We start from the raw sequence: 26,826 nt of genomic DNA on the forward strand, positions 1-26,826 counted from the left end.
TGATCAGATACTGGAAACAGAGCTGGAAATTCCTCAGCTAGTCAAGAGCAGTGCTGGCTAAACCCTGAGATGGTGCAGCAGCTTAGACACTGGCCACTGGTACTGGTATTCCCCTGTCTAAGGAGTGTTTGGGTCTCATTATTTCCACTAGACATTTTTGATGACAATCTGGACATGAAAATGCCCTGAGAACAACCACAGCTTGAGGTTTGCAGGCTTTGATGCAACAGCCCCTGTTTCCTCCATCCTGCTTCCACCGGGGTTCAGCTGGGGGCACGTTGACCACCCTTTGCCAAAGTCCACCCTGACGTCACACCTCGGTGGCAAAGTCCCCATGTGCCTCCCCGACCGGGCACGGTGACCTGGTTACACTGACCACCCTGCTTTGTCCGTGGATTCTGGAGCTGCCACGTCAGGTCCCGCAGCCAGAGACCCCCATGGGAATCCAGCAGCTACCAGTGGGACAAGGACCACCTGGAGCATAAGAGTGGGGGAGCTCAGCGCCCCAATTCTGACTGTAAACCTTCCCGCCGAGTCATTTTCAAGGCAATTAGCAGCACAGTGTCCAAATAAGGAAGTGATGATCTTTGACCATATTACATTGATTTAATTTATGAGAAGAGGATTTGCACTGGCAGGTTGTGCCTGGGTAGAAATGGGAGCTCACATGTCCCTTGGGTGATACCCAAGGGGCTGGAGGAGCACCCAAGATTCCAGGAGCATTGATTCTAGGACCACACATCTGTCCATAGGTTTTCAAAGTTCCATAAGGTGTCTTTCCAAGAGCACGACAGATGGGTTTGGGAAGAATGCTTCACAAAGTTTTATAACTCCCTCTGATTTATTCTGCTTTACTCTTTCACGGATTCTCCCAGACAAAAGCAAGAACCAGGTTTGGTGGAAGAGAAAGCAGATGAAAAGAGGCACTGAAGCTCCTTGTGCCTCCTGGTCTCCCCTCCAGCTCTAACAAACCCACAGGAGTTTTCTCTCAGAGCAGAGAAAACGGCACAGTTGACTGAGAAAGCTGCACATCAGAGAAGAGGATTCATTTCAAAGTGACACATCAAAGTCTGAGTTAGGCATTAAATTTCCAACATAACTGATGGAGTGAAATAAATACCATCGGAGGTAGATTAGTGGCACAGTAAGGGAGTGCCCAAGCTTGGGGCACATGGCATCCTCCAAAGACACCTCTCCCTTTCTGCTGCCTTTAGAAGGATCTGAGATGGTTGGTTTAGTCTAGAGCCCTGATGTGGGAACCTAGAGATAAATTCCATCCCAGATGACTTTCCCTGCCCTTTGCTATCCTGTCATGAGGATAAGATTATAACAGAGATCATGCAGTGACAGCAAGACACCCCCACATGCAGATTTCTCCTGTAGGAGCTCCAGAGCTCATCCCTGGTAGCTCAGGCAGTGGATAAACTCTCTTTCTTGGGACCACTGGGAAAACTCTTCTAAGTGACCATTCCATGGTTTCACCTCTTGAACTTCCCAATGGGTAGCAATCAGCAGTCCAGAGATGCCTATGGGAAAGTGGGTTGCAACCTACCACCTTCCCACAGCCCAGTCCTGGAAGGACTCAGCAGCCAAGCCTAAACAAGTGACCTGCCACAGTTCAGTTCCAGCTGGAGACCTCCTTATCAGCAGGGTTTTGGTTTTTTCCACAGGCTATTTCTGTTTGCCTTTCCTCTCCAGGCAGTGTGTTTAGCACAACCAGCACAGCACCCATCTCCTAACCCCTTTCCCACCTTCTTTTGGGGGGTAACAATGCTCATGGTACAGCCCATCCCCAGGCTCTCCCCATTCACTCCAGCCTGGCCCTTTAAGTAACTTGACCCTCCGGGCTGCAAATCCCAGTCTCGAACTAAAAGGATGGAAAAGCATTTCCCCCCTTCCCCCTGGGTCTTTTTTGCTTCTGAAAGAAACTGTCTCTTCCCCTTTCTCTGTTGGTGGGAAGACAAGGATCACCAAGGGACAGAGCAGCTTTCTGAGCTTTCTCCTCCCATATCAAGGCTCTGGCACTTTCCCCACCCCACACTGCTTCTGGCAGCTTTTTTCCAGCTTTCCTCCCCTCCCGCCGGTCTTTGGCAAAGCTCAGCTGATTTCCAAACCCTCCGTGGCTGCTGGGGGTTGGTACAAAGGTTTAATTATTTGCTTTTCCTTGGGTGTGTAAGGCGGGGACAGGGAGGAGGTTGGGCCCCATCGCCTGACACTGCTAATCTTGCCCACTTTTGTTGTATAGTCCCTCTCTCGCCCCCCTTCCTTCCCTGTCTCCCGCCCAGCTCCCAGAGCCCGCCATGAGTCCACAGGCAGCTTTGGAATGCTTTTGCCTGCTTTGCTTTTCCTTCATGAGAACAGCAGAAGGTAAGAGACTTCGGGCTGATTTGGGTCCGGGGGGAGGATGGGGTTTGGATGCCCAGAGAGATGAGATGCTCATCCCAGGGCACAAAGAGCCTCCCTGGCTCCACATAATCCAGTATCTCCCCAGACTCCAGCTGGGTAGGTAGGAGTGATTGCCAAACTGCAAACGGCCTGAGCATCTCCTGAGGCAGGGATACTTTTGGGATCCTGGAAGTCCTCCTGGGGGATGAGGAAAACCAGAGAGCTGGAACTGTTTAAACTGGACACAGTGCAGAACTATAAAAACTCTTCAGTCTGTCTCACTGAGGAAAGCCCCGGGGAACGAGCTGGATTTCCATTGATTCCTGTCTTTTGTTGTTATAACAAAAGCAAACATTTCAGAAGCCCAGCAAGTGCATCAGATTTGCAGGAGAATTTCAAGTCACTTCAGAAAATAGGTTTGACTGGCTTTGTCGTGGCAAAGGCAACACCCCCCCTCACACACACTACAATCATATTTGTATACGAACAAGAGAAGGGACTCCAAATAATTCTAGATAAATAAGTTTAAAGCAGGGAGTTTGGATCTAAAGCTGCCCCATCAATTTCATTTTGCCTTATCATAAAGTCAGTGATTTAATTAAGTTCTCATGGGTAACACATAATATGAAGAATATGGCCTCTCTTCTCCCCTACAAATGTTTTTCGTGCCCCAGTTAATGTTGAACAGGCACTGTGAGATATCCCTCTCGTCTGTGGGCATGCTCAGAAAACTTGACTTCAGCATTAAAGTGTGTTTCTCTGGCAGTCTCTGAAAGTCCTGAAGCACCCAAGCAGAGCTCCCACTCTGACCATCACTTCTAAGGCAGAACTGGAAGCCTAAGGTGACACCCCAAGAACGCCCAAACATCCAAAAGCAGGCACAGATAATTTCCCATGGAAACCTTTCCATGGGCTATACTTCCACATCAGCATAGAAGTGGCTCTTCTGGAGGCAGAGTGATGCAGGTCTCAAGCATCCCTACAGGTCTGGGGCCCTCTAGGATGGAAGTTGCTGGGCGCAGCAAGGGGAGGGATTGAGTTTCGTGCCAGCTTCCCTTCAACATCCTTCCCTTGCATCTTTCCACAGGGGATTTGCAGCCACTTTCTTTCCAGCCCAGGACACTGTATCAGTACCACTACACCCTGGATGTCCAGCTGGACCATATGGCCCCACCATCCCCTGGGGGAGTCTGGCTGCGGGCTCAGGCGTCGGTCCATGTGCACCGGCTCTGGAGGGACCAAAGTGGGGAAGAGCTGCTCCAGGTGCAGGTGTGCGGGGTGGGAAAGCCATCACAGCTGGAATACTCCTCCTGGGAGCACCCCAGGAGGTGTAGCCCTCTTCCCTTTCTAGCCCAAGTCATCTGGAAAACATCCTCTCTGACAAAATCCATTGCCTGCAGGTAAAACACACCAGCCTTAGCGTGACACGCTTGGTCACTGCTCTCTGCCATCTTCTGCTGTCATAGATCCACGACCTGAAAGCCCAACACAAGCCAGACGAGGAGAGGAGCCAGGATGGCCCTGGAGGTCCCCCTGCAGAGATTGAACTGAGCCAGGAGGCGAAGGCAGAGCTCCAGAAGCCGGTGTTCATCTCCTGGAACAGTGGGAAGGTTAGCTGGACACCTCCCGGGCTTGTCCGTGCCCTCTGCAAAGCGCTCCTGCACACATCCCAAATTTTCCCAGCTATGAAGCCCATAGGAACTCTTGCTCCACCTCTGATTTCATATCAGAGCAGAAGGAACTGGACAGAGTGCCCAGTGTAGGACTATCTGGTCTCCCATATGATCCTAGATGGAGCCCCATCCTCCAAGGGGGCTGCAGCATCCCATGTTAAAAGCTCTTCAGTCCTAACCATGGGATACAAGCTCCTTTCTGACCTTCTCCTTTCTAAGGCTTTGGAAAACCAGGATGGGGAGGAAAGGGAAGTTTTGCAAACACACATCCACAAAGCTCTTGCTATTGAGGGATACAATCCTCCATGAGAAAACTCTTCAGGTGTTTACAGAGTGTTGCTCAGGTTGCGGGGGAGAGGCCTTTTGGCAGCAGAGAGCCTGCAGGGACACCAGAGATGTCCCCTCAGCCAGGCACCACCTCTTGCCCCCCCAGGTCAAAGCTTTCTACGGGAATGAAGCAGAAAGCATCCTGATCTCCAACTTGAAGCGAGGCATCATCAGTCTGCTCCAGCTGCAGCCCCACGCCAGCACCACGGTGGAGGTACGTGCAGAGCTGGGGCCAGATCCTGCCCAAAAGCCAGGGACCATGATGGACCAGGAGAGCTGGCCCTGGAGCACGGCCAGTCCAGGTGCTTCGGCAGAGGAGGCAAAATTCAGGATAAACAGCACGGGCTTTGCTGCTCCAACTGGGCACTGAGCAAGGATGACTATTGGAAAGGCAGATGACTTAAAATAGTCTCTAGATGATTTTCAGGAATGGGCACACTTACAAAATAGTAGTTTTTCCCTGGACAGTAGGAATAGTGGAGAAAAAACACTGCAAGCATTCCTGCCAAGCAGGATTTGCTTTGCCAGAGCCAGCAAACGGCTGGGAAATCCCTCCCTCCAGAGCTCAGCCCAGGCTGGAGTGACCTGTGAACAACGGGGAGTAATCTCACAACCCAAAATGCAGGCACAAAGATGCTGCTGCTGGTGCCAGCATGAAATGCAAAGATGGCCAGATGGACTTGGAACTATCCAACATCCCCCCAAATTCGGCCCACTTTTCCAGCTTTTTGGTGATTTTTCTATTTATTAGGTTGTCCTTTCTGTCTGTCCTCTACACAGATTGTTTTACTGAGGATGATCAAAGCTGGTCACCCTTACCCACCCTGGTCACTCACATTTGTGTTTCAGGAGGATGCCTCTGGGAGCTGCCAAGTCACCTATGCCGTGTCCAACCACTTCATCACCAAGACCAAAGACCTCCTCAGCTGCACAAAACCAAGCTCTGGATTCACCTCTGTAAACAAAGCAAGTTCAATACTCTCCCTGTGGTGGGCTCAGGTCGTGTCAAGTACATCAGGGCCATCCCCCAGTTGATGTCTTCTGGCCCTCAGACTCATTGGATTGGGGATTAGGTTGACAGGACCAAAGGCCTCTGTTTTGTTTAAAGCAGTAGCCCATGTTCAGCCCTGACATAAATAGATTAAATCCTGTGGATCTTCATGCAGTTATAGCTGCCACGATCAAAATTGAAGGGTTTTTTTAAATATATAAACTCTACTGACTTCAATATAAAAACAGACATCACCACAGAGAGCCCAGGGGCCCTGGCAGGGGTCTCAACACCGGACAGTCCCAGGGTGATATCATCACTAATGCCATTTGCTGCCTAAAACCACCACTTGCACCTAGTCCAGCTCTTCCCCTTCCCCAAGCCCTGCCACGTGTGGGCCCACCTGCTCCGATAACATCTCCTGGTGCTCCCGAGGCAGAGGTGAAGTCCAGCAAGTGCGTCATTCCTTTGGGAAGGAAGAAATCCAGAGGGCTTCCCCAAGGTCACCACGCAGCACGGCGAGGAAGTTGAGCATTTTTTGGCATCGGCTTGGTGGAAATTGCTGTTGCTTTCCCTTTTGCCTGGGGAGTGTCCTTGCTGATGCTCCCCAGGAATGGGCATTGAGGGCCATTCCTCTTCCCACGCCACGCAGCTGTGTCGGAGCTGACGCTGTTGAATGGGCTTGGAGGAAGAGCAATGCTTTGGGAGGCATTTATTCCCAGTTTGCAGTCTCCAGGAGGAGCATCCCCTGTTCCCTCTGCTGTGGCTGAGCCCAGGTGACACCACTCTGTAACAAAAGTCCGTGTGGTGTCACCAGTCTGTCTCCCCACATCAGCCACAGGCAAGAGCATCCCTTGGCCGTGGTCCTCTCCTGGTGCTGCCTTCTCCCACATCTGGGAAGAAGCTGGGTCTTCTAGATTTCCCTTTCCTACATTTTGCAAGCAAAGCAGGTGACTCTGTGGGCTGAAAAGTTCTTCTTCTGCTGATAGAGAGGAGAGAAATCTCCCGAGGAGAGGCCAAGAGAGAAAAGGTTGCATTTTTTCCTCCTTGCTTTTCCTTTTTCAAGGTTTTTGGAGTTGAGTGGCAGCCCAGCAGCAGAAGCCAGTATGTGGTGAAAGACAACCTCCTCCAGTCGGCCCTGGCAGAGGAAAGCCATGTGCTGGCTCCAGCCCTGAGGTCCAGCTCCAGCATCAAGATCAGTTCAAGGTGAGTGATGACTCCAGCCGTGAGCCACAGAGGGTGTAAATCACAAAGCACTTCCCAATGGCTTCTTCTCCCTCCACAGGCAGCAGCTCCAGCTACTGTCTCCTCCAACGCCTGGTCCAGCAGAGGTGTCTGGACAAAGCCTTGAGGATGTGCTGGCTGGCACAGAGGGACGACACCAGCCCCTGGGCATGGCCAGCCTGCCCTTCAGGAGGGTCTGCACCAACTGCCCGTCGGTCAGTGATGCTACTGACCCCCAAAACTCACCCCATGCTCTCCCCCCAACCTGGGCACTGGTAGGATTCGGGGTTAAAACACAGTGGTACTTTTGGAGGGGCAGGATGGGGCCCCAGGAGCACACACAGCTGGGTTATACTCATCACAGCTCTGAGGCCAGGAAATATTCCCACTGCAGGTCAGGCTGGAGAGGATAAACAAGGGATTATTTCTGCCTCCCCAAATCCTCCAGGCTTTTCACTTAGGAAATCTGGAATTGCAACAAAATGATGTTCACAGTTTCTCCTGCTCTTTTCCTGGAACTCACCACAAATTGGGGCATATGGGCTTCAGCACAAGTCCTCAGCACTGGGGGTGTGAGGCTGCAGTTGATGCCTGCAACCAGTTGCATGACCCCCATAGGCACCTTCCCACTCCTAAATATTTCCTAAGTATAAACATTATCCCATGATGACGGGGGAAAAGAGGCTAAACCCCACCTAACAAGCCTCACCTTTGCAGCTGAGAGCCCACCTGAAGGCTTTTGACAGATGGGGAACCAAAACAGACCCCTCGAAGGTGGCCACTGCCTGGCAGTTCCAGAGGTTCATCCGGATGCTGCGCAGTGCCAAGAAGAGAGATGTTCTGGAGCTGCTGAGGAGAACTCCTGAGGAGACACGGTGAGACTGCCAGGAGCTTTCTTGCCAAAATTCTCTGCACGTAGAACCCTGGCACGAAGAGTCATTCCTGGCTGAGGCAGCTGGGGTCATTTGATGCTGCTCCATACCCCATCCCTGCTCCAGGCAGCCATAGTGCCAATGTACTCTGCTTTCCCTTAATGCCCTGCATGGTTTTTGAGGGTCATGCCACTGATGACCTCCCTCTTCTTGCTCCAGCCCCTTCGTCATGGAGGCAGCAGTGGCTGCACAGTCAGCGGCTTCCTTGGCAGCTCTCTCAGAATTCCTGGATTTCAGCAAGGAGGAGCCCAAGTCCCTCCTGGAGAAGTTTCTCTATGCAGCAGCTTTCTCTCCCCGGCCTTCGGGAGAGCTTCTCCGCCTGGTCTTAGTAAGTATGGACATCTCTTTTCCTCCCTGAGGGTCCTGCAGCTGGGATGGATCCACGCCCCATTTCGTGCAGGAGGGAACAGCAAGCATGTTTTCCTGAAAAAGGAAAATATGTTTCTGTAGAAATAAATAATCCTGCTTATGGGGTTATTTTATGTGTGTTTAACACACTGGTGATGGGAGCTGATGGTCCTCAGAGGAAAAGCTTTCAGCAGAGAATGCCTCATGTCAGTACATTACACCTAATAAAAGCTTAATTAAAACCACTGTGAAAAATCAGTGGTTTATCCAATTAAACCGTGCATGGCCTCCTTCAAGGCAGGTAAGAGCAAGTTTTTCCTTACTTTTGTGATGAACGCTCTGAGATGAGAGGTAAAACATACTCCTTGTCTCTATTTTCCCCCATTTTTTCCCCTGCATAATAATATCCCTTTCCTGATGCCCAGGACAAGCTGGATGGGAAGCAACTGGCCCCTGAGATCTGGGAGACAGGGATAGTTGCCGTGGGCTCTTTGGTGGGCAAGCTGTGCCAGCAGAAGCTGTGTGGGCTGCAGGTGGGTCCTCTGCAAACCCTCATGCTTGGCTTTTTCAGACAGCCCCCAGCTCCAGGCATGCCCAGAATGTCTCCTTCCCCTCACCTCACTCTCCTCCTCTTCTGCCCTCCTGCAAACCCCGAGCAGGAGGTGGAGCGTGGGGTGGAAACCATCCTCAGGGGGCTGAGAAGTGCCGAGGAGGACCCTGAGGTGGTCATTTACCTGCTGGCCCTGGGGAATGCGATGCTCCCTGGAACCATCCCCATCCTCCTGGAGCACGCTGAGGAGGGTCCTGCTGCTGTCACCACCACGGCCATCTCTGCCCTGCGGCGATTCCCCGCTCAGAACATCTCCAGCAAGGTAGGAAGCAAAGCTGCCAAGGCTTGGTGTCCTCTTCCCACCCAAAACCAAACTGTTGGGATGCTTTTGCACATCACAGCACCGTTTTCATTTCCCTCCTGCATGAGGTGAAACGAGCAATGAGGAGGATCTTCCACGAGAAGAGGAAGAGCTATGAAAAAACATGTCGCCTGGCTGCTGCAGAAATACTCCTGGATAACCACCCCTCACCCATGGACGTCATCAACATGCTGCTGGCCACCGAGGAGATGGAGACAGAGATGGCAAAACTGCTGCTGCTGAAGGTCCAGAACAGCCTGCGTGCCCACCACCACCCGGCAAGGTGCGCCTGGAGGGGAAGGTTGTGTTTTCCCCCCCTGCTCCACATCACTGTTTTCCTCCTTCTCCCGCACACTCCATCTGTAGTTTTTTTACCAGAATGCCTTTAAAATGTGCCACCACCACTTCCTGGGGCTGGCACGGGGGCTGCCTGGAAATTCCTGGAGGAAGAAAAGGGATGCAGATGCCACCCAGCCAGCCAGAACCCAGCATCCTTCCTCCTGCCCTGTGACAGTGGGACCCAGGCTCATGTTTTCAGAGTCCTTGGAGGCCAAAGCTCTGGCTGCCAGGGCAGTGCACAATTTGTATCTTGGGGTATCAGGGTGCTCTGCATTAATCTTCCTATGTGCACAAAATCAACCAAGCTCTCACATTTTTCAGGGCTAAACAAAAGCTGCACTATAATGTCTGACTGGTTTATCCTAATAAACCGGAGGAGAGGAGAATTCCAGGGTAGCCCATGCCTTCTCGTTTCAGTTTTTCGCTCTGGGCAGTCAGCAGCCAAGAGAAATACCTTGGAAATTTATATTTCCTCCTTTGCACAGCCTTGTGTAACAACCACTGACATTTTCTCTTCCTTCCCTCCCAGTGCTGACACACCCTTTCCCTTTTGCTTCCAGGAAGATAATGAAAGACATCATGGGAATCCCGCAGATAAATAACTACAACTTCTTCTCGAAAGTTGGCACCTCCTCTTCTTTCTCAGGACCTCTGACAGGTGACAGCACAGAGGACATTGATCCCATGGTCCCCTCAGAGGGCTAAAGGAGGGGCTGGCAGGGAAAGGCAGCTCTCAGGAAAGGCTTAAACTCTATAGAATGCCCTAAAATCTCTGTGTGAGGTTTCTGAGCATGTCCCCCAACACCAGCTGGTTGCCATCACCTGAGATACATACATACCCTTCTCTAACACCCCTACGGCAGGAGGGTTAGGCTGTGCCATGTGCTTTTCCCAAATCCTGCTAATTTGAAAGAGGAGCTTCAGCTGGACCTGAAACCAATGGTAAATATTAGGTGGGAGTTTCTGTGCTTTTCCTAAGTCATTTCACTCCATTCCTCAGTTCCTTTGGTATTTTTAATAAGCTCTTCAAAAAGGAGAATCCTTATACTGAGATTAAGAAACAAAAAAAAAAAAAATCAAACTTCAGAGAGACTGCAACAAGCAACGATTATTAAATAACTGCTTAATTCTTCATCCCTCAGCTCTCATTTCTGTCCCTCTTCAAATTATCTCAGTCTAGCTTTGTGGGTGTTAGTGAGGGTGGAATAGCCAACACCTGGGAAATAGAAAACAACCTTGCAATGCTGAATCCTTCAAATATTGCAAGAATGGGAGGAGAAGGAGCAGAGTTTTCCCCTCTGGATCATGTAGTTTTATCAGATATAGAATGGCCAACATAGGAGATCCATCCCCACAGTACCAGCCATACCCTCTATTGAGGAGGCTTACAAATTACCAAGGAGCCACCAGCATCCTGCTTTTAGTGACCTCCCAATTCCTGTCATCATTCTGGAGGAGCTTTTCCAAGAAACCACCCTGTCCTGCTGAGCACTCATGTGGTGACACTGCGTGCAGGGGATGCACTCACCGGGATCCCAGCTTTGCACATCCCACCTCCAGCCTCTGTATTTCTGTGTCAGCCTTCAGCCCTGCTGCTGCTCTCAGAGCATTTGGGGTTCACCACCATTCAGTGACTCACATGCAAAAAGAGATCATAGAACCGTGGAATGGTTTGGGTTAGAAGGGACCTTAAAGCTCACCTAGTCCCAACCCCTCTGTTGTGGGTGGGGACACTTTCCACCAGCCCAGGTGTGCCAGGTGCTGTCCAGGGATCCTTATGGGCATCTCTCTGCCTTTCAGTCACCCAGGACCTGCTTTCCACCTTCGGGCTGGACCTGCTGTTTTTGGAGGGAGGATTCCTGAGGAAGAGCAGCTCTGAGTTCTCGCTGCTCAGCCACGGCCGGCGGCTCCGCGCGGCTCAGGTGCACTGCTGGGAGAGGGGTGGGGGTGACAGCATCAATCCCGTGGTGCCACTGTCCTGTCTGTGTCCCCTCCTAACCTTCTTAGGGTGCCTGACCTCACCTCTGCACTCAGTGTGCAGAGATCCCCAGCAATAGGTAAATTCATACCCATATCACCAATGTGAAGGCGGACACACCTGCTCCGGAGAAAGGAGACCCCTGCTCCCCGAAAAACAGAGGATTTGACACTGATACCTCAGGGTGCTCAGGTTGGAGGCCTCATCCAACCCACTCCACAGCTGATCTCCCAGTCCAAAGGGTGCCTACCCAAGGGTTGGACAAGCACAGCAACTCAAATAGTGCTGTGGGACACAAAGCACTCTCTAGCTTTGCTCTGTGCCACTCACACATGTCCACCTCTGTTCTAGGTCACCATTGAAGCACAAGGGATGGAGTCGATGATGGGAGAGAACACCTTGGACGGGGAAGAGGAGCCAGAGCTCATGGCCGGGATGTCTGTCACCTTCTTCGATGTTCAGCTGCGGCCGATCGTCTTCTTCCAGGGATACACAGACCTAATGGCCAAGGTCCTCTTGAGCAGTGGAGAGCCCACAAGTGTGGTCAAAGGGAACCTCCTGCTGATGGACCATCACCAGGTACTGGATGGGGGGTAAGCAGTGACCTGCCTCCATGCCAAATCCTAGTGAATCCCAGAAAGTGAGCCGGTGGTTGTTACTCACCACAGATACAAATCTAAGAGCAAGGTGGCACTGCTGGATGTGTCTGGGTGGTGGTAAACAGCAGGATGGATGGATGGCTTTGCCATGGGACGTAAGTGGCACGGCTGGAGTTCCTCCCTTGCAAACCCTGCAGCAGGTTCGGGATAAATGGTTCCAGCAGCCACAAGTCACTGCCGGTGTGAGCCACCCGTGCAAGGGCAGTGCCCAGTCACAGCAAGCTCTGCCTTCTCCATCTCCCAGGTCATTCCTCTGCAGTCTGGGCTACAAGTGACCATCAAACTCCAGGGTGGGCTGGGACTTGACATTTCAGCCGACATGGACGTGGGCATTTGGGAGCAGGAACTGAAAACCAGCATCAACACGAGGTGAGAGGGTGAGGAACTGCTTGGCTGTGGGGATGGGGGTACCTGGGGTCTCAGCACCCAGCACCAGTGTGGCTTTCCACAGTCCCCAACTCCTCTCCTGGTGGGCCCTGGTTACACTTTTCCATGGCCAGACCTCAAATTAAGGTGTTGATGGAGTTGTTTGGTGCCAGTGTGTGGTGCCCAGCGCAAGGCCGTTGTTCGGTGAGCAGGTTCATGTGCTTCTATCTCACAGGGGAAGCCTCTCCATGGATTTCCAGGCAGAACTAGATTCCCCTTTCCTCCAAGCCACCCTGAGGAGCCAGACAGAGGTGGAGACCTCAATCCACTTTGACACCACGCTGAGGTTTTCCAGCAGCCCCGTGCTCATGTGCCTGCAGCTGAGGGAGGAGCAGGTCCCATACAGGTAAGTCCCTGGGTACAGTCAGATACTGTAGAAACATCATGATGTGCTTGAGATAAAGGAGGATTTCTCGGGGGAAGGTGGGAATTAATGGCTGTACACTTATTGAGCAGGGTGGGTCAAAATTGGTAGGAATGAGGGAAGGACAGTGCAAGTTCATGACAACATGGGTGGAAGCACCATCCCTAGACCATCAGGAGATGGTGAGTATGCTGGTCTGGAATGAGGTCCACCACCACCACAGCCTCCTGACCATCTGCTGTTACCTTGTCCCACAGAGAAATCTTCACAGTTTCCAAGTCTGCTGGGAGCCAGAGCAGCACCACTCGAAAAGGCAGGCGTGGCACCGTGCCCGGGAGGGAATTTGCCTTGCACCAAACCAACTCCAAGGTCTGCAACCTCCTGCTGACACTGGAAAAGGAATAGGTGAGTCAGAGCACTACAGGACTGGAGAAGTGCCTTATCTCTGCCACACACCCCTGTGAACCCAACATGAGCTGCCAAGGGCCCTGCCCAACCCCTCCACAACCACCTTTGAATCAGAAAAATGCTGCAATAAGGACACCAGAAGAGGCCACAAGAGGAAATGCTGCAGGACAGCCAGAGGCACCCCTTGCTCGGGGCTGGAGGAGCCAAACCTGCCCTCACACCCCAAAGGCTGAGATTTCCCTCACCTGGACTCTTCCCCTTCATGGGGAAGGCCTTGCTGGAAGCTGGGCTGATTCTTGTGAAAAACAGGACCACGATTTCTCACAGCCCAAGAAACCCTCCCACAAGCCTACAGCCCAAAATGCCCTGTTTTCTCCCCATTTATCAAAGCAGTCAGGAGGGAGCACATCTGCAGCCAGCTGGGAGGAAATTCCCAGTGGAGAGAGTGAATGACCCTCTTTTAACACACAGCTTTTGTGGCTGCCAAATTGTCCAGGAACACGTTAAAAAATATCTCTGGAGGAGGTGTGATGTTTTTTAACTTTTTTCTTAATGCATCCTCAGAGATACTCATCTCAGAATAATTCTCAGGGAGAGAGCTGGAGAAGCAAGACAAAATGTTGTATGTTCTTTCTGGCTTAAATGAAGGTGTTTGCATTTATTTGCATGCAAAGGCAACCCAGCTCCCCCCTCACAGCTTGGAGCCATCCTCTTATTCCTGGGGGGAAATTTGCACTCTGTTGCCAGGGATGTGGTTAGTGGCTTCCTGCTCTAGTGTCTGCACCTGAATTTTTCCACGTGTTCTTTCCTTCTAGGATAGGCAGGGCTGCAGGAATCGTCTGAGATCATTAAAAACACCTTGAAATTAAAACCCATAAGGGCACAAGCATTTTAGTGTTTGCAAAGAGTGGGTTGAAAAGGTGTTTTGACATTATCAGGACTCCTAGGATGGAGTGAAAACACTGAAAATGGAGAAATTGCAGCTCTAACAGGTGGCACACAGAGCTGGATCTGAAGTCAGCCACACTCAGCTGGGCAACCAAATGATTTCAAAGCTGCCAAGGTGTTTTAAAAGTTCTCCAACCTTGGGTATTATTATTTTTTTTAATGAGTAATTGGTGGTGCAGCCTATCCTATTGGGCAAATACAGATGCGGCCGCCACAGAGAGCAAAAGATCCTGTTTGACCGACATGGTCCCTCCTGGATGTGAGAATCTATCACAGAAGAGTTTGGACCAACATTACAAAGCTGTTATTTCAAGTAAACATCCTTCAGGGTGGACATAATTCAACCCAAACTGTGAAAGTTAAATAGTGGGATCACACCTCCATCCCATCATCCCATCCTATTCCTCCTCTTTATCAAGACCAGCACATACTAGATGTGCCTCCTGCTGGTGCCTGCAGACTCAAACCCCATCAATCCAGAGGTGACTCCTGCCTGCAGCCTCTCATCTTCATTTTTGATTCAAAGTTCACATATTAATGGAGAAGCCTCTGGCCTCTCTTATCTCCTGAACAGCAGTTCCCCTTCTCTTTTAATCAAGGCAGCAGATGGAGATAAGATTCCCTCCACCCTGTATGGTGGAAGGCAGCGTTCCAGCAACAAAGAGATACAGCAGCTTCCCTTTACTGCTGATATTTGGGCTCTTTTGGTGACCATTTATGAAAATCGCAATTAGCTTCGAGTAAATATTGTTCTGCTTCACATTCTGCTCTCAAGCTGGATTGTTATCAGCCACCACCACCCAACACCTCTCCAGCACTGGAGGGAGGCTCATGAAGAAAAAGCAGTATTTCTTCATTCCTCCCTGATAATAATGTGCATTTGAAATATTTTTAGCCCTTTTCTGTGTGCTATAAAACATGCTTTTTAGGAAAATAGAGAGACATTGAGTATATTGTTTAAATTATGAGCCTGACAATGTAGCACTGAGTCTCCTGGTTTAGGGGGAGGAAAATTGTTTGGGTTAACATCTGGGGACACTAATTATCAGTGCTTTGGTTATGTACAGAAATAAATGCCATGAGCTTTTATATTTTCTCTGTTTGACTCTTATAACTTCTCTGGACACACGGATGGGAAGAAGAGAGAAGCACTTCCAGCAGGAACAGCATGGCCAAAGCTCTCCAGGGACTTTCTAGGTCTGTATTTAAGGTGCCCCAGAGACATGTGGTTAAATGCCCCATCAGGGCTCCAAAACAGGGGTGTGAAGGCCACCTCTGCTCCTAGAACCCCCCAGAGCACCCTTAGAGATGACAACAACCATGCAAGAGGGGGTTCCCATGGGGCCAGAGACCCTGCCTCACCCTCTCCTGCCAACTTCTGCAGAGGTATTGGAGGCCATCCAAGACTTTTGCTTAAAATCAGGGCTTCCCCTGCACCAAGGCTCTGCTGATTACAGGGCAGTCTCTTGGAGCTGGCCTCAAGGACACAGAGAGGGGGCTTGCCCTCGGGTCTGAACAGGGGGATCCCTGTGTGCCCGTGGGAGGGGGGAGCCCTATCACCCTTGTTGCCCTGCTCAGCTTTGCAGCTTTGATAGCAGCTCGGAGTGCCCTGGCTCCCCAGCCTCACCCTTTCACCAGGAGCAGCCTAGAATTTCCCACTCCTCCAGTCTCAGGGCAGGATTTGTCTCAGGGCAGGGCTCAGCTGTGTTTTACACCCCCATGAGATGCTGTAACCCCTCCTGGCAGGCACTACCCTTGTGACCACCTGCACAATCCCTATCCAAACTCACTGCTCTCCCACGTGTTTGGGGGGAACTGTTCAGACCCCAAATCTCTCAGCCTTGGTGTTTGCTCCTCACACAAAGCCAAGAAGCACCCTCCTGCCATTTGGGACCTTTTCCATTGCTCTCTTTCCCCTTTCTCCTTCTCTAAAGGAGATTCAGAGAGGCAGATTTATCATTCAGCTGAGATTTACCCTAATTTTTGAACTTCTAGTCTTATCCTGCCAGAGGGGCCAGGTCCTATAACTGGGATTGGAGTTGAGAATGTGTTTCCAGATCCCATGGAAATGATGATGATGTTTCAATAGAGATTTTACCAGTTTGCACTGGTGCTGGAAGCTTTGCTTTCCTGCTGAGCCACCAAACCCCTCAGGTTTTCCAGGCCCCTTCCCGAGATTTTTTTCCCCAGTCCTGGGTGGATGCTCAAACAGCAAAGGCAGTGAAGGGACATAGACCTTTTAGTGAAGTCACCCATTTCTTTGGGAATGGCTCCAAACCCTCCTAGAAGGGACCTTTCAGACTCAGTTGCCCAGCACAGGCAGCACTGTGCCCATGGAGCTGGAGTGGAGCCACCTCAGTCTAAGTGGGCAGAAAGGGACCTGGACATGTCCCCAAGTGCCAGATCTACACATCTTTTATCCTCCCAGGGATGGTGACTCCACTGCTGCCCTGGGCAGCCCATGCCAGTGCCTGACAGCCCTTTCCAGGAAGAAATTTTTCCTCACATCCAGTCTAAACGTCCCCTGGCTGTTTCCTCTCATCCTGTGACTTGCTCCCCGGGAGCAGAGCCCGACCCCCACCTGACTCCATCCTCCTGTCAGGAAGTTGTAGGGGGTAAGAGAATCCCCCCCCTCCGAGTCTCCTTTTCTCCGGGATAACCACCCCCATCTCCCTCAGCCTCCCCAAACGGTCCTTTCATCCATGAGCAGAGGAAAGGGATATACAGGGAGGGGTGGGGTGCCAGATCTGATTCCCGCTGGAGATCCCCCAGGACAGCCCCTACCCAGCTCCGAGGGACCTGGCAAGGGGCGAGAGGCAGAGCAGCCCAGAGCCAGGAGCCGGAGCAGGGCTCCCGCCGCCTCTCCAGGAGTGGCTTTGCACGTGGAGCTGCAGGTCGGCAGTGACTTCCAGTGGCCGCAGCCAGATCTAACAGAGGTGCCAGGACAAAGCCCCTCCGCTCCGGCCCCGCGGGGCTGTCCCACAATCGGCACGCAGAGTCGTGGGACCTTTGTGATGGATCAGGGCTGACCCCCGGCAGACCTTTATCCCCTGAGCTGCGTTCTGGGTGGCAATGCCATCCTCTCCTGGCCTCCAGGCTTGCCATCACAGGCGATTTCTCATATTTTCTTTTCCCCCGCAAGCCACACCATTCCCAGGACATCTTGTACAGCCCTCAGGAGAGCATATGGGCACCACTCACCAAACAGGGCGATAAAACATTATCTGCCTGTCTATCCCAGCTGGCTCCGGAGACAAAACTAACACGAGAAAGTGTGCACAAAAGTGAGGGCAATGTGCATGAGAGCACAGACCGTGGGCTGGGAGCAGCTCTCCCTGGGAACCGAGCCTAAAGCGCTGGGGCAGAACTCTGATCAGCCACTGCTCTCTCCTTCCTCGGCAGCTTGTAATAAAAAGATTGTCTTTCCTCACTCCTGGGCCCCACTGACTTGCCAGGCCCCGTAAAAAATTAAAAGAAAAAGTGGTTTGGAACTCACCAAAGCAGTGGTGTAAGTCCCAGCACCGAACTGTGGCAACAGCAAACCTCCCGTAGAGCTGCAGTTGCATATCCCAAGCCTCTGCTGCAGAGCTTGCAGCTGCCCTGGGCCATGCACATCACACCAACAAACCTGCAAGGCTTCCCTGAAAGCCTGGGACAGGCACAGGGACACTTACCTGGGAGTCACAGCACCCTGGAGTCACGCTGGAGCAGACTGGGGTAAGCAGTGGAGCATCCATGGAGCAGTAACCGGCAGGGTTGCTGTTATAACCTGCCCAGCCATCAGGGGTGGAGGGAAAAAGCTGTGAAGCTGCAATGGGACACAGCTGGGCAAACCACAGCAGCTGTGCCACGAGGTTGTCCCTGCAGGAAAAGCTGGGGGGAAAGCTCAGGGCCAGGGCTGGTGAGTCAGGCAGGGAGCCTGGGAACTGGCTGAGCTGAGCCAACAAGTCTCCAGGGCTGGGATAAAACCCTCTGGCACATCAGGTCCAAAACCCATGGGAAAAAAGCTGATCTTTTCCTAAGAAATTGTTCTACCCACTCCATCTTGGCCAAAAATGCAAGTATTTTGCTTTCTATAGGGAAACGGGTATTAGCAGTGTTTGAAGAGACAGCCAGAGTCCCAATTCTGTGTGGGACAAGGGTACAAAGGGTGACATGGGGACAAACACCTGCTCTGGCCCATTTTATGGAATCAAAGAATCACAGAGTGGTTTGGTTTGAAAGGGACCTTTCTGCTCACCTCGTTCCACCCTCCTGCCATGGTCAGGACACCCTCCACCACACCAGCTTGTTTCAAACCCTGTCCAACCTGGCCTGACAAGAAACCCACTGGCCACAACCACACCAGTTGCAACCCTTGAGGTCTTTCCTATCCCTTTTAAAGCCGAAAAGCCTTCTCTGCCCAAATATTTTGGCTGCTGCAGTCTCATAGACAGAAGGTGCAGTGAGCTCTAGGCCTGCTATGTGAAAGGGAAGCATCCAACCACTTGGCAACATACAGGTGGAAAAGCTTTTCCATGGTAAAAATCAAAGCACTTGAAAATGTGGAGTTTAATATTATGTACTTTGCACTTAACATTGACACATGGTTAATTAAGATGTGGCATGTAGTCACTGTAGCAAGTCAGAAAAGCTATATACAACTGAAATTATTACACATTGGATAACTTCTATGATTTGCAATTTGCAATCAGTTATAAAAACAAGTGTTTAACAATTAAATTGTTAAACAAGTGCTGCAAAGATCCAGAGGAATCCAGTGTGGTTGTATTTTAAGGAGTGACGTGGTTGGGTTTGGGTTTAACCTTTTAAGAGGGACCATTAAAAACACAAGGGGAAGGACTGAGTAACTTGCTGCCAAAAGATGTAGTGATCCCACCATCACTGTGAGCACCTGAGGCCTGCAGGAGACATTTAGCAGGAAGTGAAGTAGGAAAGAGGAAAATAAAGCATTGTTTGAGGGATTACAGCAGCATCAATCACCACCACCACATCTATGAAGTTTTCATAGGAAGCACCCATTTTCCATGAACATGGCTTTACAGCAGCTTCCACGCTCCCTGAGAGCAAAGCCACCTTGTTGTCATCTCCTAACCCATCCTTCCCTCCCTGTAAGTGCCACTAGTTTGTCTTTGCCCCCACGGTCCTCAGTAAAGTGGCACTGGGGACCACTCAAGCGTCCCCTCTTGGCCATGCCCTGGAGTTCATTTATAGCTGCCTGCAAAGGGCAGGAAGAAAGGCAGGGAGTGCACATCCAGAGAGAAGTTTGGCTGCTCCCTCCGGCCCCTCCTCTCGCCTGCCTTGTCCTTGAGCGCTCCTTATTCCCAGCTGCTGTCTGGCAGCGCGCTCCTATCATCAGGTGTCGTCCTTCGGGCGGGCTATAAAGGCACGGCGGGATGCAGCGCGTTCCCGGAGGTATCCCTGCCCCTGCCATGCTGCAAGCCACCGTCAAGCTGTGCTGTGGCATCGCCCACGATCCCCTCCGCCGCCTGCCCGGTAAGCCCCGCTGAACTCCCCTCCAAGCTCGGGACAAACAGGCAGGACAGAGGGTCCTAAAGGACATGTCGGGTCTGCATCGGATGGGCGTCTCCTTAGGAATGTCACATCTATGGTCCCCCTGTGCTTTATCACACAAGGGGTTAGTCTTGGGCCCAGGGCAGATGACCTCCCAGCAGGGATGTGGGGCACCATGGAATCATCCCTGCCCACTCTGTGCTCACCCAAGCCCACCCGTCTCTCCCCTTAGGCTTGAAGACAGCAGCTGTTGCAGCAATACAGAAGGACATCAGAGGGCTGGTGGCAAGAGGATCCCATCACCTGCCTTCCAAAATTCCTCATTATTTTCAGAAGCTGATGGGGAAGGACACAGGTAAGCTCAGCCCGGGCCTGTGGGTACCACCTTTCCTAGCCTTGCTCGCAGCCTCCTTGCAGCACATGATGGAGGGATGTGCAATAAATGCACCCCCTCCCACAAAATTGGACCCATGTTTTGGGGGACAAAGTGTCTTCTTACTGCTGGGCTGGTCTCCAGCTCTCTGCTGGCTTAATAGCATTGCCTGTGCTGATGGCAAGCTGTGGGAGAGCCTGAGGCTGTGGGAAGGTAAATAGCATTTGCTCACTGTAGAGGCAGCCAAAGCTTTTAGCAGAGGTCACAGGTACTTATCCGTGTTTTGCTGCACTCCTGCTGTGTCCCTAGTTACACCACTTACCTAAAGACTTGAAAATTGGCAAATTCATCTGCTTTTTTCGAAGCGTGGCTCAGTCCAAGGGCTGCCTGTATGATGTTAGTAACACCCAAGCAACGCGCAATTTGTACCACGGTGTTACCGGGAATTGCTTTGGAAAGCAGTTTCAAAGAGCTTTCCAAGCAGTCAGCACAGACACAGCAGATAGAAGCCAGCAAGGCTTTCTGGACCAAGCCATCCCTCTGCCCAGCAGGGGACCAGTTGCATGGGAAGATCCAAGATTTTGGGTCAGCAAGCCTCTTCTGCTCCAGCTCCTTCGTACTTCTGTACTCACAGCCATGTCCGCAGGCAAAGCTGGGGGAGGGGGGTGTGTTTCACATTGCTCTGCCTTCCTCCTGCAGCTCCCTGCCCCGAGCCCACCAGAGATGTCAGCCCCAGCCAGTCCTCCAGCCTGGACCTCTCCTACATCCGCCAGGGAGAAAGGGCCCTGCAGCAAGCACTGAGCATCCTGCAGCAGCACACCAGCTGGCAGGCAGAGCCCGTGCTGGTAAACCCTCACCACCTCTGTCCTTGGCTGTTCGTGCCAGAAAAGCTCTCAAGGGGAGAAATTAGTCCGGGGAGGGGGGGTTTGCTTCGCAGAATCACAGAATGATTTGGGTTGGAAGGGACCTTAAAGCCCATCCAGTTCCAGCCCCTGCCAGGGGCAGGGACACCTTCCACTAGACCAGGTTGCTCCAAGCCCTGTCCAACCTGTCCTTGAGCACTTGCAGGGCTAGAGTGGCACGGTTCAGATGTGCCAGTTTTGGGGTTGACTGGGGCTCTCTTCTCCCCCAGGACACCGGTGCCGCCGTGTCCAGCGCTGCCCTCCCCGGGTGTTTCAGGCAGAGGTGGTCCTGACTGTGCCAGTGGCACAGCTGCACCAGGAGCTGTTTGAGAGGATGGAGCAGATGCCCCAGTGGAACCCAAACCTCAGCCAGGTGAAGGTAAGGTGGGGCAAGATGCCACCATGGGCAGATGGTCCAAAATTTTCCATTACCAGGGTTGCCAGCACCCAAAAAACCCCATATTTATGGGCAGTTTTAATATTGCTGGAGGATTAAAGCTGATTCCACACTCCTGCAAGAGCAGGATATCACCCCAGGGAGAGGAGATGTGCTTTCTGGCACGGCATTGTAAATGTGTCATTTCCAAGCTCTCTGTTCCTCATGGTGCCAGTTCACAGAGGTTTTTCCATATCAGGGAATTTGGCATTACGCAGACTCTAATGTCAGAGGAATCAGACAGCTCAAAAAAAAAGAGGCAAAATCAAACATATTCACCCTGTAGGAAGCTTGTGTTGTCCTGGGCTTCTTTCTCGGCTCCCAAATTACAGCATATCCCTAAGGAAGCTGCCAGTCCCAGAAAGTCTCCCCTTGCTCACCCAGGCTGGCTCAGATGCTCCCCAGCCTCTGCTTATTTATTGCTACCACTTACCTGTGCCTTCTGGAAAAGAAACAGCATCGAGAAGTTCCCATCTCAGATTAAATAATAATAAAAAAAAAAGCTGCAAAATCATCGCTTTTCCCTCTTGGAGACTGGAATTTAATTACTCACAGGTGTCAGCCTCAAAAATCCCTTCTCGCTGCTGCTTCTGCCCACGCTGCTGTCCCCCAGGTGGCTCAGGGGGAGGAGTAAGGGGGTGTCAGAAATGTTCCCGGAGGGGCAGCCACAGGAAGCCTAATCCTAATTCCTGGCACGTTCCTTGCTCCGGCAGGTGCTGCGGCGGGTCGGGACGGACACGCTGGTGACACACGAAGTCACCACTCCCAGCCCGGGCAACCTGGTGGGGCAGCGGGACTTCGTCAGCGTGCGGCACCGCGGGAGGAGGGACGCGGCCATCTACCTGGTGGGCACTGCCACCCACGCCGAGCCGCCGCCCCCGCAGGAAGGGTGCATCAGGTAAGGTAACCCCCCTTTGCCCCCAAAAGGACCGTCACGGGGTATCGTGTCTCTGCAGAGGGGGGGCCACCGCTGCAGCCCTGAATGTGGGCACCGGGCACAGCAAGGGAGGCACGCCAAGGGCTGCACCCCCGTTGGGGTTGCTCTGGGACCTCCTTGCCCCCGTGTGCCCCCCGGGGGGGACCCTCACTGCCTGCTCCCCTGCAGGGCCGAGTCCCGGCTCAGCTGCATCGTCCTGCAGCCGCTGGCGGGGGACCCCGGCCGGACCCACCTCACCTGGCTCCTGAGCATGGACCTGAAGGCAAGTGCCACCTGGGCAGGGACAGCGAGGGGTGCACACCCCACTGTGCAAAGCCCCCTCCTCCCTTTGGCCCGGCAGGACCAAACTTGGGGGTGTTTTGTCTCCCGCAGGGCTGGATCCCCGCGGCCGTGCTTCACCGTGTCCTGCCACAATCCCAAGCCGACTTCCTCGAGCACCTCCGCCGGCACCTCTGTGCCACTGCGGGCCCCTGAGCTGCGGGGAGACGGGCTCTGCCCCGGCAGGAGCGAAGTGGTCAGAGCTGGAGACTCATTCCTGGCTCAAAGCAAGGCTGGACGGGGCTCAGAGCAACCTGGTCTAGCAGAAGGGAGTTAGAACAAGATGATCTTTAAGGTCCCTTCCAACCCAAACCATTTCATGATTCTCCACTCATTGCCAGTGATGGGGTGAGACAGTGCACCCACCAAGCAACCCTGGGCATAGAGAACACATTCCCTTCTCCCAGCACCGTGCTTCTGCTTCAAGGATGGAGTGGAGCAGCCAAAAGATGGGAAAACCAAGGCTGCACTAAGCCTTGCACGAGGGGTTACCTAAAAACCCCAGCAAAAGCAGCTGGTGTTCAGCATCATAGAGGAGCAGCTTTTTGGCCTGAACTAGCAACACATCAATATTTATTTTTGCAATGGCCAAACCACCTATTTATGTGTGTGTATATGTATATACATAGAGGTTTTTCCCCTGCTCAAAACAACAATGTGAAATTCTGGCTGATAAAGAGGAGTGGCTGGGTTGAAATAACGTAAAATAAACCCATTTCAACAACCGTTTGTATTTCCCCCTTCACACACCCACCCCACAAATAAATTAGCAGCAAGAGATTTTTATGTGGATTTCTTTTTCTTTTTTTACATTATGTTAGAGTTCAAAAAAAAAACCCAACAAAATTAATAAATATTAAAAGTTAAAAAGCTCTGAATCTCATATGTACAAAATTTTATACATCGTGGTAACACTGGACAAGGGTTATATCACAGGAATGACACGATGGCTCTGCCAGGCCCAGGAGGATGAAGGGGACTAGGGGACTAGAGTCATCCTCTCCTCCTGGAGACAGGATCAAATCCCTGTGTAGCCAGAGCTACCCAAGCTCAGCCTGCCCTCAGCTGGAATAAATTCCCCATCCCTGGCAGTGTCCAAGGCCAGGTTGGACAGGGCTCAGAGCAACCTGGTCTAGTAGAAGGTATCCCTGCCCATGGCAGGGGTTGGAACAAGATGAGCTTTAAGGTCCCTTCCAACCCCAACCATTCCAGGATTCCATGAAATACCCAGTGCTGGGTGCCAGCCCTGCAGCATCACCGCCCCAGAGCAGTGTGTGTGGGGGGATTATCACACCCTGCTTTGAATCTCCCCCACCTCTCAGCTTGAGGTCAGGGTTAGCACCTGCAGCCCCCCTTGCCCAAATTCCCCCAGGGGACCCCAGCTGTGGGGTGTGAGGGGCCCCTGCTCCGAGGTACAGCAAGGAACCACTGCAAATATTCCTAATGCAATAAAGCACCAATGCCCAGGCCAGCACTGAAGGGGGGGAGGCTGGGGGTGCAGCTGGGAATTTGGGAGGAAGAACATCACAGCCCATTTTTGAGGGGGAAGGGGTCTTTTTCTTATGCTCCTTGGAGAGTAAACGGAGCATTATCTTTGGCACAATAAATAAATGCTGGCACTCCTGTGGAGGGCAGTGGAGAGGCTGGCAAGGGGCACGGCAATCTGAGGGATAAATCCCACCCTGGCACACCCACAGCATCTCGTGGGTCCTGTGGGTGCCAATACCTGCACGACTTGGATCTGGGCACCCCACAGGCACCCTCCACATGCCCACTCCCACAAGGTGTGCCAGTTGCTTGGCTCAGACAGACAGGGGCCTTTTTTTTCCCCATCTTTTGGGGTGCCCACCTAATGCCAAAGGGCAGCACCCGGGAGCAGGGGACCTGCAGCCTCAGGTGCTTTGAGAGCAGTTAGATAAATGTGTGTCCAGCCGTGACTTGGCAGCGATCTGGGGGCAGTAGGGTGAACAAGCCACCCTCTTCACATCTCTTCAGCCCTTTTTATGCTGCAGGGAAGCTCTGGGGGAGCGTGGCAGTGTCCAGTTAGGAATGCAGAGGGGTCTCCCTCCATTTCAGCCAAAGCAGGTATCTCAACCCCTCCCCTGCTGCAATCCAAGCCAGACCAGAAAAGTCACCCCAGGCCACCTTACCAGCAAGCCCCAGACACCTGAAGAGCTTACAAACACTGTCCCTAGGGATGCCCCATCCTGCTCCTTGGATACCAGGGAAGCAGCACCAACAAGGCCAGCGGATGCACCCACACCACGCACGTGCTGCCAAGACATTCCCCACTTTGCAACGCCAAACTGGTCTGTCTGCCAAGCCTTGCCTTCCTCAGACTCCATCTCTGTGCCCAAATCCTCCTCCCTAGGGCAGCGCTCACCAACCCACCTTCCCCTGCCACTGCACCTGGGGGGGCCCAACGCCCTCAGCTGGGGAGGCTGCACAGCCGTAAACACCAAAACCAGGGCAGCCCCCTGGGGGACACCATTCTGGGGAGGGTTTAAGGACTGTAACTCCTCCAGGCAGACCCTGTGCCCAGAGCTGGCCTGACACCTGGCAAGGTGTGCCCAGCCCGAGGCTCCTAAAGTGCTGTGCATACATTTAGTACTTGGCACAATAATTTTTAATGGCATTAATCACCCCCCCTTCCACTCCTTACCACGCAACAAAAGATGCAGATGAATCTTCCTCTCTCCTCTCTTTAACTGCCCCTAAAATCCACTTCCTGCTTCCCAGTCACCTCCATTTCCCTCCAGCAGGTGTTGATGCCCCACAGGCACTGGGTACAAGGTGCAGGGATGAGGCTGCTTGTCCTGGGGAGGCTGGGCATTGGTATCAGCTCAAGGCTGGCCAAGGGCAGTATTGGCTAAAAAAGTCACTCCCAAGTGACAGGCATTTTTTACATCAATTTTTGGTCCTTGGCCTGGTTCTTATTGCTCGCATTGGAACTTCCTGGACCATTTCCTGCCTCCAGGACAGCAGCTGCTCTATGTTTTTCACGCTCCACCTTCTCCCAGACAGGTTTCGAAAACTCTCTACCCCAACAGGGACGGCCCAGAGCAGCATTTTGGGATTTTCCCACAATTCCCCCTCCCCTCACCACCTCCCTCCAGTTCCTTGTCCCCTCAGATTCCCAGTATCCTCCCACTGCTACCCCCAAGCTCTGAGGCTGAGCTGCCAAGCCAGGACCCTCCTCTCCTGTGCTGCTGCTTGGAGCAGGGAAAGGAAAAAGCAATATTAAAGCCACTCTCTTCCCAAATCTTTTTAGCACCTTGGGAGGAAGTAGCCTGTCTACCCACAGTGTTTTTTTGCTCCTTATCACCTTTTTTTTCCATGGCGCTGTCAGAAAAACGCCACAGCCGGGAGGGCAAGGGGAATCACAGGAAATAAGTGGTTTTCCTGGGAATTTCTGGGTGTGGAGCCGGGTCATTTCCAAACCTGGCAGTGCCACCCACGAAAACCATCGCTAGAAGTGAGGGGAGAGAGGAAAAAGAGGGGGGAAAAGGGAGGGAAGGAGGGAGCAAGGCTTCCCCCGCCCCCCGGTGAGGTGGCCCCGAGTGGGTTACCTGGCTGCCTGGCCCCTGCTCGGTTCGCTCGGGGCCGGCAGCCCCCCGGGAAAAGCACCACTGCTGGATAGCCCAGGTGTTGGAGTGGGGTCCCCACCTGCTGTGGGGTATGGAGAGAGTGCCGGAGCGGGGCTGGGAGCGGTGATTCCCGAGGGAGCGCTGGGGCCAGTGACGGGGCTTGAGCTGGTGGTGGAGGAGGCTTTCTTGCCACAGGATTCACAGCAGAGTTTGTTGTATCCAGGGATGGAGCAGTAGCGAGCCAGAACCTCCATCTGGCAGAAGATGGACTTGTCCCCGAGGCAAGGCTCCCCTGGAGAGGGACAGCAGCGTCAGCACAAGATAAGGTGGCACGAGGTTCCCACTCCTGCGCCTTTGCGATGGTCCCAAAGGCAACAAGGTGCCCTTTCAGGGTGCTGCCTATCCACAAAGCAAGGGAGGAAGAGGGACTCGGAAAATGAAGCCAAAGCACTCAAGGATTCTGTGCACAGAGAAAAAAAGAGAGAACAAGGGATGCTCCAAACCAGCATCCTACATTGGAGCGGGATGCGCCTCACCCCAGTTAGGAAGGACTCTTGCTCAGAGCAAGGGGCAAAAGCTAGAAAAAGCCAAAAAAATTCCAAGATAAAGACGGTATAAAATCCGTGAGGCAAAAGGAATGCAACACAGAAACTGCAAGAGCCTGGGCTCCACAAGATGGCAACCGAGCTGCAGGCTTTGGAGCAGAGGCACCAGGGATGCAGCAGCCGAGGGTAAAACTCCCCAAAAGCACTGCTGGATGTGTCCCAGCTGCCAGCTGCCTGCATTTCCCACAGGGAGGAGGAGATGGCCTCAGGAGGGTTATCGCAGGAAGCATTGCCCTCCCGC

The 26,826-nt window shown here is 52.6% G+C and overlaps 3 protein-coding genes across 3 annotated transcripts in view; 2 read left to right on the top strand and 1 right to left on the bottom strand.

The window, feature by feature from the left end:
• The first annotated feature begins 2,192 nt into the window (after positions 1-2,192).
• LOC113972184 (microsomal triglyceride transfer protein-like) lies at positions 2,193-14,962 on the top strand. The gene is made up of 19 exons (XM_027692996.1): positions 2,193-2,367; positions 3,473-3,654; positions 3,852-3,995; positions 4,492-4,599; positions 5,235-5,351; positions 6,443-6,582; positions 6,662-6,815; positions 7,318-7,475; positions 7,692-7,860; positions 8,306-8,413; positions 8,540-8,752; positions 8,860-9,074; positions 9,691-9,788; positions 10,931-11,052; positions 11,460-11,687; positions 12,012-12,136; positions 12,369-12,539; positions 12,815-12,962; positions 13,781-14,962. The coding sequence occupies exons 1-18, from the start codon at positions 2,301-2,303 to the stop codon at positions 12,960-12,962; spliced, it is 2,667 nt and encodes an 888-aa protein (XP_027548797.1). The 5' UTR covers positions 2,193-2,300; the 3' UTR covers positions 13,781-14,962.
• Positions 14,963-19,309: 4,347 nt separating this feature from the next.
• Positions 19,310-22,549, top strand: LOC113972239 (steroidogenic acute regulatory protein, mitochondrial-like). Its single transcript, XM_027693092.1, has 7 exons — positions 19,310-19,409; positions 19,660-19,782; positions 20,500-20,645; positions 20,980-21,081; positions 21,852-22,036; positions 22,244-22,337; positions 22,448-22,549. Exons 1-7 carry the CDS (start codon positions 19,310-19,312, stop codon positions 22,547-22,549), a joined length of 852 nt encoding a protein of 283 aa, XP_027548893.1.
• A 1,038-nt stretch (positions 22,550-23,587) lies between these two features.
• ADAMTS14 (ADAM metallopeptidase with thrombospondin type 1 motif 14) overlaps positions 23,588-26,826 on the bottom strand; it is a 31,708-nt gene continuing 28,469 nt past the window's right edge. The window contains exon 22 of the mRNA XM_027693071.1: positions 23,588-26,272. Coding sequence (XP_027548872.1) covers positions 25,959-26,272 — 314 coding nt within the window. The 3' untranslated portion in view covers positions 23,588-25,958. The remainder of the gene's footprint in view (positions 26,273-26,826) is intronic.

This window comes from Neopelma chrysocephalum, unplaced genomic scaffold (assembly GCF_003984885.1).
Source record: "Neopelma chrysocephalum unplaced genomic scaffold, ASM398488v2 Primary Assembly neopelma1_89, whole genome shotgun sequence".
Classification (NCBI taxonomy): Eukaryota; Metazoa; Chordata; class Aves; order Passeriformes; family Pipridae; genus Neopelma; species Neopelma chrysocephalum.

Coding starts and splice junctions, on each gene's coding strand:
- LOC113972239 (XM_027693092.1), top strand. CDS start 19,310: ATGCAGCGCGTTCCCGGAGGTATCCCTGCCCCTGCCATGCTGCAAGCC. Junction 19,783..20,499: donor GCTGATGGGGAAGGACACAG/GTAAGCTCAGCC, acceptor TTCCTCCTGCAG/CTCCCTGCCCCGAGCCCACC. Junction 20,646..20,979: donor GGCAGGCAGAGCCCGTGCTG/GTAAACCCTCAC, acceptor CGGGTGTTTCAG/GCAGAGGTGGTCCTGACTGT.
- LOC113972184 (XM_027692996.1), top strand. CDS start 2,301: ATGAGTCCACAGGCAGCTTTGGAATGCTTTTGCCTGCTTTGCTTTTCC. Junction 3,996..4,491: donor TCTCCTGGAACAGTGGGAAG/GTTAGCTGGACA, acceptor TTGCCCCCCCAG/GTCAAAGCTTTCTACGGGAA. Junction 7,476..7,691: donor AGAACTCCTGAGGAGACACG/GTGAGACTGCCA, acceptor TTCTTGCTCCAG/CCCCTTCGTCATGGAGGCAG.